This window comes from Cydia amplana, chromosome 7 (assembly GCF_948474715.1).
Source record: "Cydia amplana chromosome 7, ilCydAmpl1.1, whole genome shotgun sequence".
NCBI lineage: Eukaryota > Metazoa > Arthropoda > Insecta > Lepidoptera > Tortricidae > Cydia > Cydia amplana.
This window is the reverse complement of record NC_086075.1, coordinates 17,409,745-17,427,043: the sequence shown is the minus strand read 5'-3', so window position 1 is coordinate 17,427,043 and position 17,299 is coordinate 17,409,745. Positions and strand designations below refer to the sequence as shown.

The following is a 17,299-nucleotide window of genomic DNA, read 5'->3' as shown; positions in this document are numbered from 1 at the left end:
GTACCTAATGAGTACCTAGTAATTGCTTTAAGTACCTATGCAATATATACAGGTTCCTCAAGCGAATGTTATTACATATTACATAGAATGTGGCATGGGAATTTATTCGTTTTAATCATTGATAAGTTATAGTTTCCCTTTTATAAAAACCGAACCTCTAGAAACAATTTTCACAAAATTATTTTATCCTATATTCTACCTAGTTTCCACGATGCATCGGTGCTTTACCAAATATAAAACTATAAATATAATTAAATAATACAAGAGTGATTTCATTTTCGTGTATATTATATATCAATGCAATACTTAGTTCGAAGACAATATTAGCTTTTACATTGTTGATTTGACACCAACACCACCCAACACACCCGTTACATTCAATACCCCTCCAAATAACGCAGTAAATACAACACCGTTTAAGATAAACACATGGCCGCATGGGACTGGAATGGTATAATGAAAGAAGCAAGGATTCTGTTTCAAAAAATATTAGTAAAGATGTATCCGTATAGCGACCACAAGCGCCGTTCAAAACCCTCGAATACATACTTACATTTTTACTATATCCTTTAAAAGGAATTTAGAGTCCCGAAAAGCGAATATTATACCTATTGTTTAACAACAAAGCCACTATCTTCATAATTTGTCCCTCCAATGCTTGAATTATTTTGTCTAGCAAAAACAATAGCTCCGATATTCAAGTATTATTATTAAACTTTGTAAGCAGATCACTCGTGTAAAATTCGACTCACTACTTAATAATGACAGCAAAACTGAACATAAGTGTGTGGTCCCTGCGGAATAATTAATATGGCTGCTTAGAACTTTGAAGCGGTTTGCGGGTGTATTAAATTCCGACATCTAACTTGTAGGTGTAATTAGAGTACCTACGTTTAGCGATACAGTGCCGTCTGCCGTTCCATTGTTAAATATTTACCGAGCAAACAAATGGTCCCATTGAGAACTCGCAATAACAGAGTGTAGTTGTGCTTACCCATCTACTCGAAACGCTCCACTCGTGCTATTGATTATCGATATTATGAAATCCGTAACAGTCGCGATATTTTTTCTATCTCTTGTACTTTTGCTACAGTGTTCCAACGTACGTACTCTCTTGCTTTCCTTAAGTAACGCCTGCGTTAAGATTTTAAGTAAACTCGCGTACAATTTTGTTTATTTTTTAGGTGATAGGCGATCCCGATTTTTCAGAAGGATTTTCAATGATATTCGGAAGAGTAAAAATTGGACTTACAAAGCTATTAGCTGACATTAAAAGCGATATCAATAATGTGATAAACTGTACAGTTACCGCGGTGGACCATCTCCTGCATAAAAAGGATTAAATACTAATAGACTTCGGGATGAATAGGTAAATATGTTAATAGGTACAAAGAAACGTGTGTCGCCCTTATAATGCAAAAATAAATAAAATAATAGTTAGCAATTCTATGTACAAAAGTTTCTATCGAAGTGTCACGATTGAATTATAGCGTTCGCATTAATTTTGTTCTATACCTTGAAGCTTTGGACGTTGATAAATGGTCCGGACAGCAGACATTACTCATTTCCGATCCCGACCCGCAACCTGTGCGCGCCTTTCGACTAAGGCGCACCTTTTTGCCTCTTTCACCCTTCTCTGTTCACCCCGGGACACTACCACTACCGGCGGCCTCGTCAATTCTTCCAAATAGCAATTTTCTAACCCTCATTCCCATTTTCATTCCATTTCTCTTTCATTTTCACGTTTTTGTAGTTACTTGGCTTGATCTTTCTTTGTATGTTGGTGTATAAAATAAAATTGATAAATAAACTGTGTTAAAGCGATACCTTTTACTTAAATGTTACTGCATGTAAGTGTGCCTTATGTTGTGTTGTGCAACTTATTTTGTTTCCTTGTGCGAATAGGTAATTGATAGACCGGAACGCACGCCGTCTAGAACCGAGCCGAGAAATTCGTGTCGGCGTGAATATCTTATGCGATGCGGTGCGACAGATGCATCGAAAGCGTGGTTGAATCTCAACGAATACTTCGCCTTATGCTTTACCCAGTCTATATCAAATTCGCGTACCTTCCATTTTATTTATGACCGCATTGAAAGTTCTAAGCGTTTTCGATAAAGTTGGAGTCGGAATAATTATCGCCCCGGCACAATAGAGCGCACTCAACGACCTGACGTCAAACACAATTGAGAGGCTAAATTTGAATAAAAAAAAAAATGTATACGACTAATTAAACGGTACAAAAATGACAATGAAATCGCCGCGAAAAGTAATTTCTTTTTGAATGGGGACACAACTTCACAAAATCTTTAATGGAGTAGGCTTATTCTCAAAGAAAATTATAGACTATTCAAATACTCGGTACACCTGTTTACACAAGACACGACTTTCATCATCAATTGTTGTTTCTTAGTTCAAATAACTATATTATCTTGTTACTGAATGCTTACTTGTACTTACTCACACGTTGATTTTATTGTAAGTATTGAATAGGCACCGCAAAAACCTGGTCTGATCCCGCCACGACATCAGGCACGCGGTAGCCGACCCGACACACATACGCAGTAGCAACCCGTATGCAGTTGCCGACACGACACCCAGAGGCAAAGTTAGGAGCCGCGAGCCGGCTTGTAAATGTGCGTTAACATTGCAGTGCTGACGGCAACTTCGAGGTAACATTGGCGACCAAGGCGACCATCTACCACCAGGGGCTGGTCGAATGGAAACCGCCCGCAATTTACAAGTCTTCCTGTGAAATAGACGTGGAATATTTTCCGTTCGACGAGCAAACGTGCGTTCTTAAGTTCGGTAGCTGGACGTACGACGGATTCAAGGTAATTGCGCGGAGCCCCCCACCGCTCTCGCTGACCGCTCTGTTTGTCCGCAGCGCCGACGGCAACTACGAGGTGACGCTGATGACCAAGGCCACCGTGTACTACAACGGCATGGTGGTGTGGCAGCCGCCCGCCGTCTATAAGTCCTCCTGCTCGATCGACGTCGAGTTCTTTCCTTACGACGTGCAAACCTGTGTGCTTAAGTTAGGCAGCTGGACGTATGACGGCTTCAAGGTGACGCCCGCTGTAGGCTGCTTGGCGCCGAGCGCGGGCCGTAGCCGTAGGGCCCCGCGTCGGCCGATGTCCATGCAATAGCTTGTTGGCTCGAACGTAATTCGTCGTGTAATTATCATTACTTTTCTGTCCATGTGGTATGTTTTACTCACTTTTACATATTGACTGTAAGACGGCGCTAGCGTAGAGGCGTAGAGCGCGCGTCCAATCGCCCGCTCCCCGCCCGCAGCTCGCTCCTTTAGCTCTGACATGTTGCAAGTTTATTTCCTATTGCGATGGTGATGTAATGATGTTTTAAAGTATGTGGAGTAGCGGTATGTCAACGTGCGTGACCACGAATGCTCCAGATTATCCTCGGCCGGTTCCACTAGATCGATCGGCCTTCCTCGCTCGACACGGAAAGGTATAAAATTCTGACTGCCAGGTGATATGGGATGCAAAAACTTCACTCGATCCGTTCCTCTCCGACACATCCCGTCGCGCGTGCGTCTTGCCGCGCCCGCGAGCTGCCCCGGCAGAAATGGCAGCGGCAAGCTTGCATCAGACCGGCAGGACTCGCCGCGCCGCAGGACGCGCCGTGTGCACCCCTCCCTAGCTGGCTCCGCTCGCGCCACACACACACACACTGGTACACGTCCTCGACGACGCTTGATGCATGCTCTCCACGATCGATGTACACTCGACTCACCGCATGACTCCGGCTTCACTCCACCCACTTGCATTCCCGATCACGGCGGCCGCCCGCCCGGACCGCGGACACGGCTCTGACACGTACAGCTTCACACGATACCTACACGCGAACAGGTTAAAAGCACAGCACGTGAATTAATCAGATGTGACGTTCACACTAAACGTTCAACTTACACTTCCGAGCATAAAACAGTCATCACGTTGCATATTTTATACCTTTCCCTATTAGCGACATCGTAGTGGCTGTAAGAATTCGGTGTCGCTCGTCGTCCATTGCATGATACCCGATCATTCCGAAACAAGAAATCCTACTCGATCCAGACACAGTCCATAGTGCACAATATCTAAGCTAGATGTTAAGACTCCTAGTGTGAACGGCGCGGCGGTTGAAGCGAGGACGGCAGAAGATTCGCTTGAACCGTGGCGACGTCTGTTGCATGCTCCACTTAATGAAACTTGCGCCTGGTGCCAACACTCGTGTTTGAGTATAGTTTGTGAGGCTGCTCGCTGCACGGTGGTACAAACGACATGTGAGTGGTGGCACGCGGGCGTAGAGCGCGCGCCGCCGACCGGCGCCCGCCGCGCGGACACACACACGCGACGGAGCCGGCGCTCCCGATGTCCTTTACAGATTTGTTGTCGATCGCACGCATTTGTGCGTACCGTGTAAAGTAACGTTGTCGTACGCGAGACGGTAACTTCCTAACGACGAGTAGAGGCCGACTCCATCCTTTAACTCACACGGCGTCTCCAACCCAAACCTAATGTTTTATCGGTGTTCTCTATGTTTTACGCGTTGTCACTACTTCGCATGATTCGGAATATTGATGTTTTTGACATTGGCTCTTCTGTGTTTATGGTTGATGATGTATTGAGCGAATATTACAACTTTTTATCCACGTTTTTTTGAATTTTGTTGAGACAGGTACATCCCACTTGGCACACTCTGTGGTATGTGGTTAGAGATTATCTTCGAAGGTCACCTTGAATACGTTTTACACTAAAATACGATAGTTGCTCGTGCTAGCTGCTTAGCTGCACTTGGAGTGTACTTACAGCATAAGAGCATTGAAATATTTGCAAAATGTTTTTTTAGGTTATGAGATTGTACACATTGTGTGACAGGGTGCATGTATCGGATAAATAAACTGAAACTAAATAGGACGTGTTGATGACCATTTAAACTAGAATAGAGATAATATTCATTTAAAATAACGGCAATGCAATAGAGCAAAATCTATGTTTTACTACGTTACTGTATCTACGGTAGATAATCATTAGTAGGAACTTAACAGGCAGCGATAACTTAATACCTACCGGACATATTTTTGCTCTATATGCATTGCATATGTAATTTTAAAATAAAGCTTTCAATGTTTAATAAACCAAAATTAATTATAAAAGATTATGTTCAATAAGCTTTACATTTTTATTTCTTTTTTACTATTAATAACTTTCTAAGCATTAGCTGTCGATCAAAATTTTCATTCTATCATAAATGCATTTTAACAAGCCATTTAATTGCATTCTTGATAGCTTAACTAAAATTGGCTAAACGTTACAGATTAGAAATCGCAGATCCAATCCAAACAACGTATACGTATTTTCCAGTACTTGATATAAAACGTGTGTGATGTGATGGCAGGTGGACCTGAGGCATATGGATGAGCAGGCTGGCAGCAACGTGGTGTCGGTGGGGGTGGATCTGTCCGAGTTTTACATGTCCGTCGAGTGGGACATACTGGAGGTGCCTGCGGTCAGGTGAGTCTAAGTCTAAGGCCTTATAAACGATAGCTAAAATAGCATGAAGAATTTCGTACATGAATCCGCCATTACCTAACTCTGTTACAGCGGTCGGCAACAGGCGGCCCTTTCGCTTGCGCCCGCGAGCCTCCCTGGCTATTTTGTATTTAATATTGACAAACAACAATGTCTGATAAAGTCACAAATATTAACAAAATGCGGCCCGCTTCGTTGTTAACTACTATTTGGCCCTTGGCTGCTAAAAGGTTGCCGATCGCTGCTCTTTTGCACGCTTTTCATTCTTAGCGCAATTCTTCGTGCATGCTGGCGTCCTATTACTTTAGAGATATACTACAGATTTGTCCTTAAGATCTGTTTGGCAGGTGTATCTGGCGAGTATATCTGTCAATGTATGCCAATGCCGAATGATTTGTCTACCAAAGATCTGTGCGCAGACATTTCCACGTACGTTAAAAGTAAAATAATTTTCACTTATACAACCAAATCCAAGTAAAACTATACCAGGGGCCCGTTTCTCAAAAGCTTGTAACTTGTAATGCAAATGGAAGTCCCTTTCTAACAAAATCTGTCAAAAAGTGACATCCGCTTGTATTATTAGTTACAATAAGATTTTAAGAAACAGGCCCCAGAACGTATAACAAAATTGTTACATAAGAATATCAGACCATTACGTAAACCACTTTGCCATTAGCCCACGTATTGATTACAAGAATCGGATCGAATACAATATTGTATTCTATATTTGGGTGTTTTTGTTAAGATGGCGAAAATGATTCGCCCGACAAAGCAGGGCGCACAATGAGAAAATATCCTGGTAATTTATTTTCACTAACGGGTGCTATTGTCGTCGCTTGCCAGTCAGCGAACGTTTGCCTCATACGAAGAAGTACTGGGAGTGATCGTAGATTATTACGAGTATTACAGGTACATACTTTTTGAACGACATTTTTAATATACAAAGATTTCACGCACATGCTTGTGTAATTGATAGAAAGGTATTCAATACAAAGTTTACAGCATGAAGGTTACTTTGACAGCGTACGCCATGTGTCTTACAATATAAACATTGGCGCTATAAGCGTGACCAAGGTTCTTGGCATTCAGAAGGCTTAAATTTATGCATAGTCACTCATTACATTGTTTTTGTGACATGAGTCGCACATGCGACTAATTTTAATACTGTTTAGTAAGTAAGTCAACAACTCAATAACTGTTTTCACTAAAAACGGGTTTTTACGACATCATAATTATACATATAATTACCTAAGGTTTCGCCCATAGCCTTAGTTTCATATAAGTACATTATTATATATAGGGCAATTAATAACTGTCTAAATATTGATTCTTACGTTGCGCCGACTATATTGATTTTTTAAAAATAACACGTTTTCATTAGAAGGGCTATTAAAGTTCTCTTATCTCGAACTGTTATGTCGTCAAGCTACAAGAATACAGACCTAGATGAGGCCGTGTCCGGCACTAGCAGAAATTTCCCGGTATTAATTATTGTTTATATTTTTGATGGAACAGTCTTTGCTCACTGCTAGAAACTGAGCAAACAGCCTCCATTCCTTTTCTGAGTCGTCTCTCTTTTCATTTTCTGTAACGACTTGCTTACTCCAAGATAATAGTCGTAGCACGGGCTTTGCAGTGGAGCTAAAGCTACTTTACTCATGTTTTTACCTTTTATTCTGAACAATTTATTCTAAAGGAAACAATTGAAATGTGTTTTTCAAATATGATTGTAACATTCCGTAAGTTTGTCTATATACGAGTAGGTACCTAGTTAGAGTTTTCCACTCATCTAGTCGGAGGTTAGCTGGAAAAGATCCCTTAGAGATAAATTCGCCTTTATATTTCGATTTCTGTAAATGTTATATTAACCTGTTTATGTACAATAAAGTTATTACCACTTCTGTTACTAATAGTTCAAAAACTTAATCCTTCTAACAAAAACAAAACAAATATAATGTAAAAAAGTGCCGGTAACCGTACTCGTATGTACCTTGTGTATTTAATTGCGGAAAGTGGACGGCTCTCGTGGGTTTTTTTCTTTATTGCCAAGTTCTACCGATTCCCTTTTCACACTAAAGGAATTTACCATTAATAAAATTGTTCTTGAAACAGAATATTCTTATTCCACGAACAAACCACAGAAAGAATACTTAGGTATACAAGGTGACATTTGAGACGTGTACACAAATATTAAAATACTTTTTTTATTTCTCGTGTTGGCTTAGAAATAGTTAAACAATAATAATAACTTACATCGAAATTGCTATCGGTCATATGATCAGATATTTCAATTACTAATTTAGTTCTTAAAGTTTCTCATAATATAACAACAACTCCAAATTCACCATGTATAAAAAAGCTACATAAACTAAGCTCCTCGGTTACTACACCAACATTATATAGGCTATCCGCTGCCCTCACAGAAATAGGGTTTGCTCCCGGTACTACTGAGTTTGTATGGCGAGAACCGGGAATTCATACAAACTCAGTACTGGGAGCAAACCCTACACAGAACTATAGCCGGATTAAGCTCTCAGATTAATAATTTACAATACACCCGAAGGCACGTAGTCAAAGGGAACACCGCTTTGTTTGTTGTGGGCTCTAAAACGTATGATAAAGCATTTCTTGAAAACGTCCCGTCAAAGGTTCTGGGCACACCCTACCGAGCGACTACGATTTAGGCCAAATTTTTTATTTATTCGTTTATAAAGTGTTATACAAACATATATTACAACAATATTAGTATTTATGATTCAAAATTAGTTTACTTTCGCTGAAGTATTAAATAGGATGTAACCTATTACGATTTATTCAATTTAAAGAGGAAATTAAAACGTACCTACCTTATTATGTTGAAATATAAATATTATATAATCTGATTAAATTAATAAAAAGATGAAGAAACATAAACCTAGAAAATATTTCTTTTTTTTAAACTGTACAATAGTGAAGTTAAGGTCTAAAAAATTGATACGGAGAAAGCTTTTACCTACACAAATGTGTCGTGTATACATATATTGTCGCTTTGTCTGTGTCGATATATAAGACGTCGATTATAAATCAATTGACGCTCTAGTAGAAATTACAACGACATACTTCGTATAGAATAGTGGAAGACTTAGCTGACATTCTGTATAAAATGTGGACATGTGGATTAAAGTGCGCTTTACTGTTGCATTCTGAAGGCACGGCAAGCCTCGTTCGATGTACGAGTACAAGTGTGTACGTTTCAAGGGCGAATGTAGGTTCTCGCAATACGCGAGCCACGGATGGATTTAATTGGCAAATTCTTAACTGCTTGGCTTAAATACCATAATTATATATTTATATTCACATTTATTTATAATATTCGGTCGATATCACAGTTTTCTTGCTCATAGGGGTCGGACAAAAAGTGCGGATGACGTAAAAATGACGTAATCTTGCACACAGGATGATGTTTGAGTTTGTATTTAAACTTCCGTGTGACATGTAGTAACAAAGTAGTATTAATGAAGTAACAAAATAATCGCAAATAAATCCATGGAATTAATAATACAGGTGGTAAGGTGATGTAGTGAATAAAATAAATTTCACGAAACTTGCCACAATATTCGAGTAAAGATGACATTTTAGAGCGTTTTCTTATACATTAGTAAATATAAATTTTAGCTAAATATAATCGTGAAGATACAATAGCTAAACAATAACGACGTCAATTTATTGTTCATCTGATTGACAATGTGTCAGTCAAAAACGTACTTACTCATTTCAAGTGGCGATATCGTTTAATAAAGAGGTTGATAAATGATAAGTGATAATTGTTTATGAAAATCAAAAATACTATTTGAAATCATCCTATAAGTGGTTTGACGTCATCCGCACTTTTTGTCCGACCCCTGCAGTCATTATGTTAAAAATCGACGAGAACGCTTTCCAAAAGACGTTAGACGCACTGTTTACGCAACGTAGGTAATGTATAACAAAAATCGGCAACGCTCGGCTGAATATATATCTACAGTCAGAATCTATACTAATAAGAATGACAAACATAAACATTATCTTATAACTTAACCAGAAGAGTTTTATCTCTATGTGTAGAAAAATTAGACTATTACAGATACTTTTTAACGCGTACTCTAAAGATATATATGTATATAGAAAAGTATTCCAGGGTGGCAGAAACTTTTGGCGCGTTGTTTCATCCGCTACTATTGATGCTGACTGTACCTCAGTAGTCAGAAATGTAACTGAACTCGCATTCGAGTTCTCTCACCGTCTGCCCGAGCCGTTATCCTCGGCCCTCGAACGAGTCGTTATTAAGCCAACATCACTTACCTCGACATCACTTTACGACGTGTATCCGCTTCTCTACGCTAAGCCGCGCTCTGAGGACCCCATTCGCCGTCCTTATCACGCAACTCACCCCTTTAAAACGGAACGCTGCCCCAATTCGCTTCATTTAACTTTCTATTGCGTTGTGAGGCTTACAGGAGGTTTATATAAAATGCTGGAGGTTAGAAACATAGATATATAGGTTTAACCTCTCGACTAATAGGTAAGCGGCGTAAATGTGGTTATTGTTTGTCATAATATTGTCATTCAAATAACTCGAAAACATTTAGGTGTGTTTGTCAGAGATATCAGTGGTAATGCACATAAAATAATCATCATCATCATCATAACTTAAGAGCTTTGCTCTTGTCGGTGGAGTAATCGCCAATCATTTCTTTCTTGTGCCAGTTATTTAATTTCCTCATAATATGACGCATTATTAAAATAATACGCAACTCATATCGAATTTTATTGTCTTTGGTTACCGCGATTGTTAATAAGTTTACTCGTACGTGATATAAACTGTTTTAGGTAATAAATAGTTTATTTCATATCAAATTTGTTTTGGATTATTCTTATTATCACTGCGCCACGCCGTATGCATTATGCATCAGTGCCCTCAAGAATGAGCGCGACGCATTATTTTGGTATTGAATTTGTACGTACGAGGGGTATTCAAAATATTCTCGGTATGAGAATGAAAACAAACAAGTACGAAAAGTTTGATATTTTTATTTTTCAATATACTCCCCCCCTATGTTCATACACTTAAAAGATCGATCAATTATTTTTTTTAATCCCTCGTAAAAATATTTTTTATCTTTCGTGTAAAAATGCTCCTCCACTGCCGCCTTCAATGCTTCATCGTCAGAAAATTTATTTCCACGCAGATCCTTTTTAAGATTGGGGAGCAAAAAGAAGTCGCTGGGGGCTAAGTCCGGACTATACGGTGGGTGAGTAACAGTTTTAAACCCACGTTCAACAATAGCTGCCTTGGCAATATGAGCAGTATGGACGGGGGCGTTGTCATGCAGAAGCAGAATACCTTTGGTTAACTTTCCTCGCCTCTTTTCTTTAATTACATCCTTTAATTGACGTAGAATGTTAGCGTAGTACTGTCCTGTGATATTTACACCTTTTTCTTTATAATCGATTAGTAATACTCCTTCACAATCCCAAAATATCGTGGCCATGACCTTGCCAGCTGAAGGGATGACCTTCAACTTCTTGGGATGAGCTGAACCCTTAATGTGCCACTGCATGGACTCTTGTTTACTCTCTGGGTCATAATGATGAACCCAGGTTTCATCTCCAGTAACTATTCTTTGCAGCACCTCATCAGGATTTTCACCGCACAGGTCAATAAAATCGGAACAACAAGCTACACGCATGTCTTTTTGAAGCCGAGTCAGCATTCGCGGAACCCATCTTGCACTTACTTTTGACATATTAAGATGGTCATGTATAATATCATGTACGGTACCAATAGAGAGATTGGTTACTTGTGCTATAGATTTTACCTTCACTCGACCATCTTCCAATATAAGTTTTTCCACTTTATCAATATTTTCTTGTGAAGTAGCTACTACAGGCCGGCCAGGACTAGGGTCATCTTCAATACTCTCCCTTCCGCGTTTAAACTCGCTTGACCACTTTTGAATGGTAGATAAAGAAGGAGCAGACTCACGGTAAACACAATCCATTTCCTCTTTTATGGTTTTTTGATTTTTACCCTGTTTTGTCAAGAATTTTATCACGCATCGATGTTCTAATTTAGTTAACATTGTCAATTCGCACAGGATGTTCATGTTTGTTCAGCAATTGCAGAAAAACAAAAGACTATCTCGGTTCGAATTATACTTTTTTTTAATGTCAATGAATAAACCTTAGCGGCCAGTAACGAAAGAAATTTTAGAAGAGGTCGTAAGATATCAATACCGAGAATATTTTGAACGCCCCTCGTATAACATTTATTTTGCGTTTCCGAATACGCCACCAGAAGCAATACGAGCAATTGGACGCTATTGCAACGCAGACGCTATTACAATTTATGTGCAAACCAAGACGAAGTACGTGCACTTTAAACCGAGCCATAAACAAAATTACCTCACGGTCCCATAATGCGCTTAACTTATCTTAAGCCGACCGGCGCTACGCGAAAGGAAAACAGGAAAATCCACTTTGAAATGCCTCCGGCTTTGTCCTTTACATAATCACGCTGCGTTCTTGCATTCCTTTTTGTTCTTAAACCGCTTTATATAGAACTTATATTCGAACCGTTCGGCTGCATTAGATTACTTGCAAAAGGGTTTTTAGATCGTCTACTGTCCTAGCTTTTCATTCAACTGTTTATTCGCTGCTGTAATATAATACTTATTGCAGCAGAAGTTTAGTAAACGATATTGAAGCTTTATTTTTAATAATGTTGGTGCTCGCATATTAATTTTCTTGGATTTCTGTTCTCTTACTGGTCGATTTCTCTACCTACGTAATAGAAGTGTTTAATAATAACTTTTTATTATATTCTTTACCTACTGTCGTAGCCCAGAAAGTACCTACTCTTAGTTTCTAAGAGAGAAAAATACGTTTTCACCTAGTTACAATAATATAAGTACAGATTAATAAGCAAAATAGTTATTAAGTACATATAAAGATGTCTTTAACCTGTTATACATCACAATATTACAATTCACGAGAATACCTAAGACGTTGTTTAAAGTTCGTAAAAAGGAATTTAGTCTAATTTAAGTATAATTTTCTCATGCCGTTTAAAAATATAACAAATATTATATGTAGGTAATACGACGGAAAATATCACAACTAAACAAACAAACAAAATATTGGCAAAATATAGAACAACTTACCAATTTGGAACCGGATCACCTTTTTCACTGTTGTTTCAGCGCAGCTTGTCCATATATCCGAACCTAAAATATAAGCAAACTATAGAAAGGGCTTTTTACATCGCCAATAAAGGAACCAATTTAACGATGTACAAATGGGAAAAAGCCCGTTTCACGAATTCCCATCGAGTTCACGGCACTTGAGATTGCATTCTGGCGTCAAACTGCGAGCTGCGCCCGCACGGATCAGGCGGTGCATTCCCATTGGTTACACGTGTGCAGGCGAGACAAGATCTCGATAGAACCAGAGCGACTACCGCGAAGACCGAATATCGCAAATTGCGGGCATTTTCTCTGTCACTCTGTAATTACGCCTTCATTGGAGTAAAAGAGAAAGATCCCCGCAATTTGCAAAACACGATTTTCGCGGTAGCCCCTCAGTATAAAGGTGCGTCCGGAACTAGCGTGTGCGATGCGAGTACGCATGTATGTTTGTGTGAGATTGTACGCCTAACAATTCATGCAAAAGCAAACACGATCGCATTCGCAATAGACGCACCTTAACGTGACACACACAATTTCTATGTGATGTGTGGTTGAGAAAGGTTAAGTTGTAATCTCATGTGCAAATGCAGTGTTTACTGTAAGAGGCCTGCAATAACCTGTTAGCACAGTGACTCCTTGTATACTCATACTCGCCAAAGGTCGGCAACGCGTTTTTGACAGAGCTAATAGAGTTCAATAGTCAATCCAATAAGCTTTAATGTTCGCTAAGCATCGTTGTTTGCCGGCATTCGTGGTAAAACCGCATTTTAGGAAAGACCGTCTACTTACAAGCTCTTTCGTTGCTTCTAACTCTTGCGCTTGTACAGTCACCTGCAATTAATTATATGTTACTCTTCGAAGGCCGCAAAAATATTTGACACGATCTTATATGTGGAGCCATAAGAGTGTGTCACATATTTTTGCGGCCTTCGAAGAGTAACATAATTATCATTGCAGGTGACTGTACTCATACAACATTTACAGAAGATCAGTAGAGCAGAAGGAGCAAAGCTCTACCTTTATGCCTGTGTTTGAGCAAAAAACGTATACAAATACGAGAGTTCTTAACATATGATGGTCTTCCCAACCCAGAATGGTAATCCGGTCTTTTCCACATTGAACTTATAAAAAAGTATGGAAAACTAAATGCAATATTGGTCTTGCCGCCTATTCTTGGCAAGTGAGTAAAATGAGTCTCGGTACAGCTGGCGCGCAAAATAATGGAATCAGTGTCGGGCTCACACCGGGGGTTACACGCGATTGTTCGCTTTCTCATAAACGTCAATTAGGAAAATTATTACACATTTTCATATGCTTTCCCACAAAATATTACTCTGATCATTGTATGCGTCGGTATATTGCTGTTAACTGACCAAGCATAGACTGTATTGCAAAGATATAAGATTCACCTGTGTTCAGTAAGAGTATTGCTACTGTTAGTACAGTATAGGGTTTCAAATTAAGAAGGAAATCAAAAGACTGGCGCATAAAAGAACTAAAGAACAGATCTATCTTGAAGATTGATAAATAATCCGTTTTAAGGGTTCCGTAGCCAAATGGCAAAAAACGGAACCCTTATGGATTCGTCATGTCTGTCTGTCCGTCCGTCTGTACGTCCGTATGTAACAGCCACTTTTTTCCGAAACTATAAGAACTATACTGTTGAAACTTGGTACGTAGATGTATTCTGTGAACCGCATTAAGATTTTCACACAAAAATAGAAAAAAAAACAATAAGTGTGGGGGTTCCCCATACTTACAACTAAAACTCAAAAAAATTTTTTTCATCAAATCCATACATGTGTGTATCTATGGATAGGTCTTCAAAAACGATATTGAGGTTTCTAATATCATTTTTTTCTAAACTGAATAGTTTGCGCGAGAGACACTTCCAAAGTGGTAAAATGTGTGTCCCCCCCCCCTGTAACTTCTAAAATAAGAGAATGATAAAACTAAAAAAATATATGATGTACATTACCATGCAAACTTCCACCGAAAATTGGTTTGAACGAGATCTAGTAAGTAGTTTTTTTTAATACGTCATAAATCCCCTAAATACGGAACCCTTCATGGGCGAGTACGACTCGCACTTGGCCGCTTTTTTTGTTATTGATACTTACAATACAGCTTAGCTGAGTTTAAATTCAAAAAATGCGCCAGTTTTAATAAACGTTCAAAAGCTTCACTATTCTACCGACACACGTAGGTATTAGCTAGCCTGTATATAGTACTACTAATCCTCAGTGATCGAACACGGGGAATTTTTGCAACAATATCAGCGCGTAGAACATTGCTGCAGTATCGCTACTATTAAACTATTCAATCAATGCAGAACGGTTTCAGACTGGATTTTTTGTAGTGCAGATCATGTGCGAAGTTTTACACCAACCATCTAACATTAACTTACCAGCAATACATATAATAATGTTTTACACATTGTATATCACGGGAAATAATCACAAATGAAGTCAATAACACTGATTTCAACCCCCGTTTTATAAATATCACTCGTACACAAATAAATAAAAAATAAAAAAATACATGCATGGAAGGAAATACATGTTGCGCCGACCCCAAATGATGGGAAACGGCAAGCAAATGATGATGACTCATATTAAATTTACAGTACTTGCATTATAATTAAATAAATATTACAATTTATACACAATAAATAAATGTAAATTTTACACGTCAAACTCGCGTCAATGACTCGTGTAGTTTTTATTTCTAATTCATAGACAAATTAAAAGTGTCCGGAACAGAGTTGCTTTTATAAGGTCAAATATACTTGGCGTCAATCAAGTGTCAAACCAATTAGACCGATCTTGTATATTCTTAAAAGACGTACGAAATTCAACTCCCACAAGCCAATTAAAGTTAATTATCAATTTATCAAGCTAATTCCGTACCATTTTCTCCAGGAACGAAAAATTCTACACGTGTTGCGACGAGCCGTACCTGGACATCACGTTCAACATCACGATGCGGAGGAAAACGCTGTTCTACACCGTCAACATCATCATACCTTGCATGGGCATCTCCTTCCTCACCGTGCTGACGTTCTACCTGCCGTCAGACAGCGGGGAAAAGGTATACTAACCCACAATTTTGATACCAATATGCGAGTAAACTAGTAACTGTAACTGCTAATTGTTATGGTAAATACAGACGTTGTTCTACATTGTGAACATCGTCATCCCTTGCATGGGCGTCTCCTCACTTACCGTGCTCACGAGTCACGTTCTACCTGCCGTCGGACAGCGGGGAAAAGGTATACTAACCCACAATTTTCATACCAATATGCGAGTATAATTGTAACTTTAACTGTTAATTGTTAGTATTAGGTAAATAAGACGTTGTTCTGCACTGTGAACATCATCATACCTTGCATGGGTAGCTCCTTCCTCACCGTGCTCACTGTATTATTAATAGTTTGAGAGCATACTTGTCTTAAGCATAATGTGTACATTTTAATAAAAAGTATAGATAGGTTCTTAAATTAAATCTGTAGTCGATGGGAGTCTCTTATTCGACTGAAAATCACCGACTAAAAGATTATTCTACTTCGATCTTTACAAAGTACCATCGCAAAAAACTCATCACGTCAGGTAACGTTTGCTTTGTAACGAGTCTGAAAAGTTCTCTGTTTCCAACCGTCAAATGAAGAATTCGACGAAACGTTACGCTACATTCAATCAAAAGTTTATTGGGTCAAACAAGGGTAAATCAACTTATTTAATACTTTGGCCCAATTTGCAAAAAACCACTTGCGTTGCGTTTTAGCCCATCGCAATCATGTTTAAGCGTTATTAATGTGATGATAGAGCCTTTCGGCGGGGAAGGAAAAGGCCAGTGTTAGATATTATCAGAGTTAGGGTGGCCAGCCTATACTTATAGTATTAAATGTAGGAGGAAGGAAGTTCAAAACAAAACTCGGTTTCGCAAGTCACGTTCGAGCGCATGCACGTCAGAATTTACATTACAGAAAAGCATTCTAAACTTAAATCGGTAACTGGTACCTTGAGCAAGCATTTAGAGTCAGACCAAGCTAACTCTGCACTTGTGTCACCATAAACGTCAAATTTCTACGAAAATATGTCGTTTGGTGTAAAAACTGCCACACTTTTTGTGTGGCAGTTTTTACACCAATTTCATGTGTTAGAAACTAAAGACAGACTGTAGCAGATTTTTGTTTAGTTTTAATTAGGTAATTTAAAACACACACATAATGTTAACAAATGTCGGTCATGAAGCTATTATTTAAATTAAACAAATGGCCGTAATTGTGTTAAAGTGCCTAGCGGTAATTAACTGATGGCTTCATTAAATATTTTAAATTAGTCGAGTCAGCCGCCATTGAAAGCTGCTAAAATCGGGATCTCGACACGCCTCTCGCCGCCGACCGATAATTTAACACTCTAGGAGGCCGATTCTAATTTAAAATTAGATTGAGGTATTGGTCTGGTTTTGATACGATTTTGACGATCGTTCGCGCTGATTGGTGTGCGCAAATTGCATTCAGAACCGTGTTATTAGGCATCCCGTTCGGACTTATTG

The 17,299-nt window shown here is 39.0% G+C and overlaps 1 protein-coding gene across 2 annotated transcripts in view; it reads left to right on the top strand.

Moving 5' to 3' along the window:
* LOC134649557 (acetylcholine receptor subunit alpha-like) overlaps window positions 1-17,299 on the top strand; it is a 92,536-nt gene that overhangs the window by 31,546 nt on the left and 43,691 nt on the right. Inside the window, exons 3-5 of one of the 2 annotated variants that reach the window (XM_063504333.1) lie at window positions 2,654-2,834; window positions 5,404-5,519; window positions 15,664-15,832. In XM_063504333.1, the coding sequence (XP_063360403.1) occupies window positions 2,654-2,834; window positions 5,404-5,519; window positions 15,664-15,832 (466 nt within the window). Of the gene's footprint in view, window positions 1-2,653; window positions 2,835-2,887; window positions 3,069-5,403; window positions 5,520-15,663; window positions 15,833-17,299 lie in introns of both variants that reach the window. The other variant, XM_063504332.1, reaches the window with a different exon arrangement.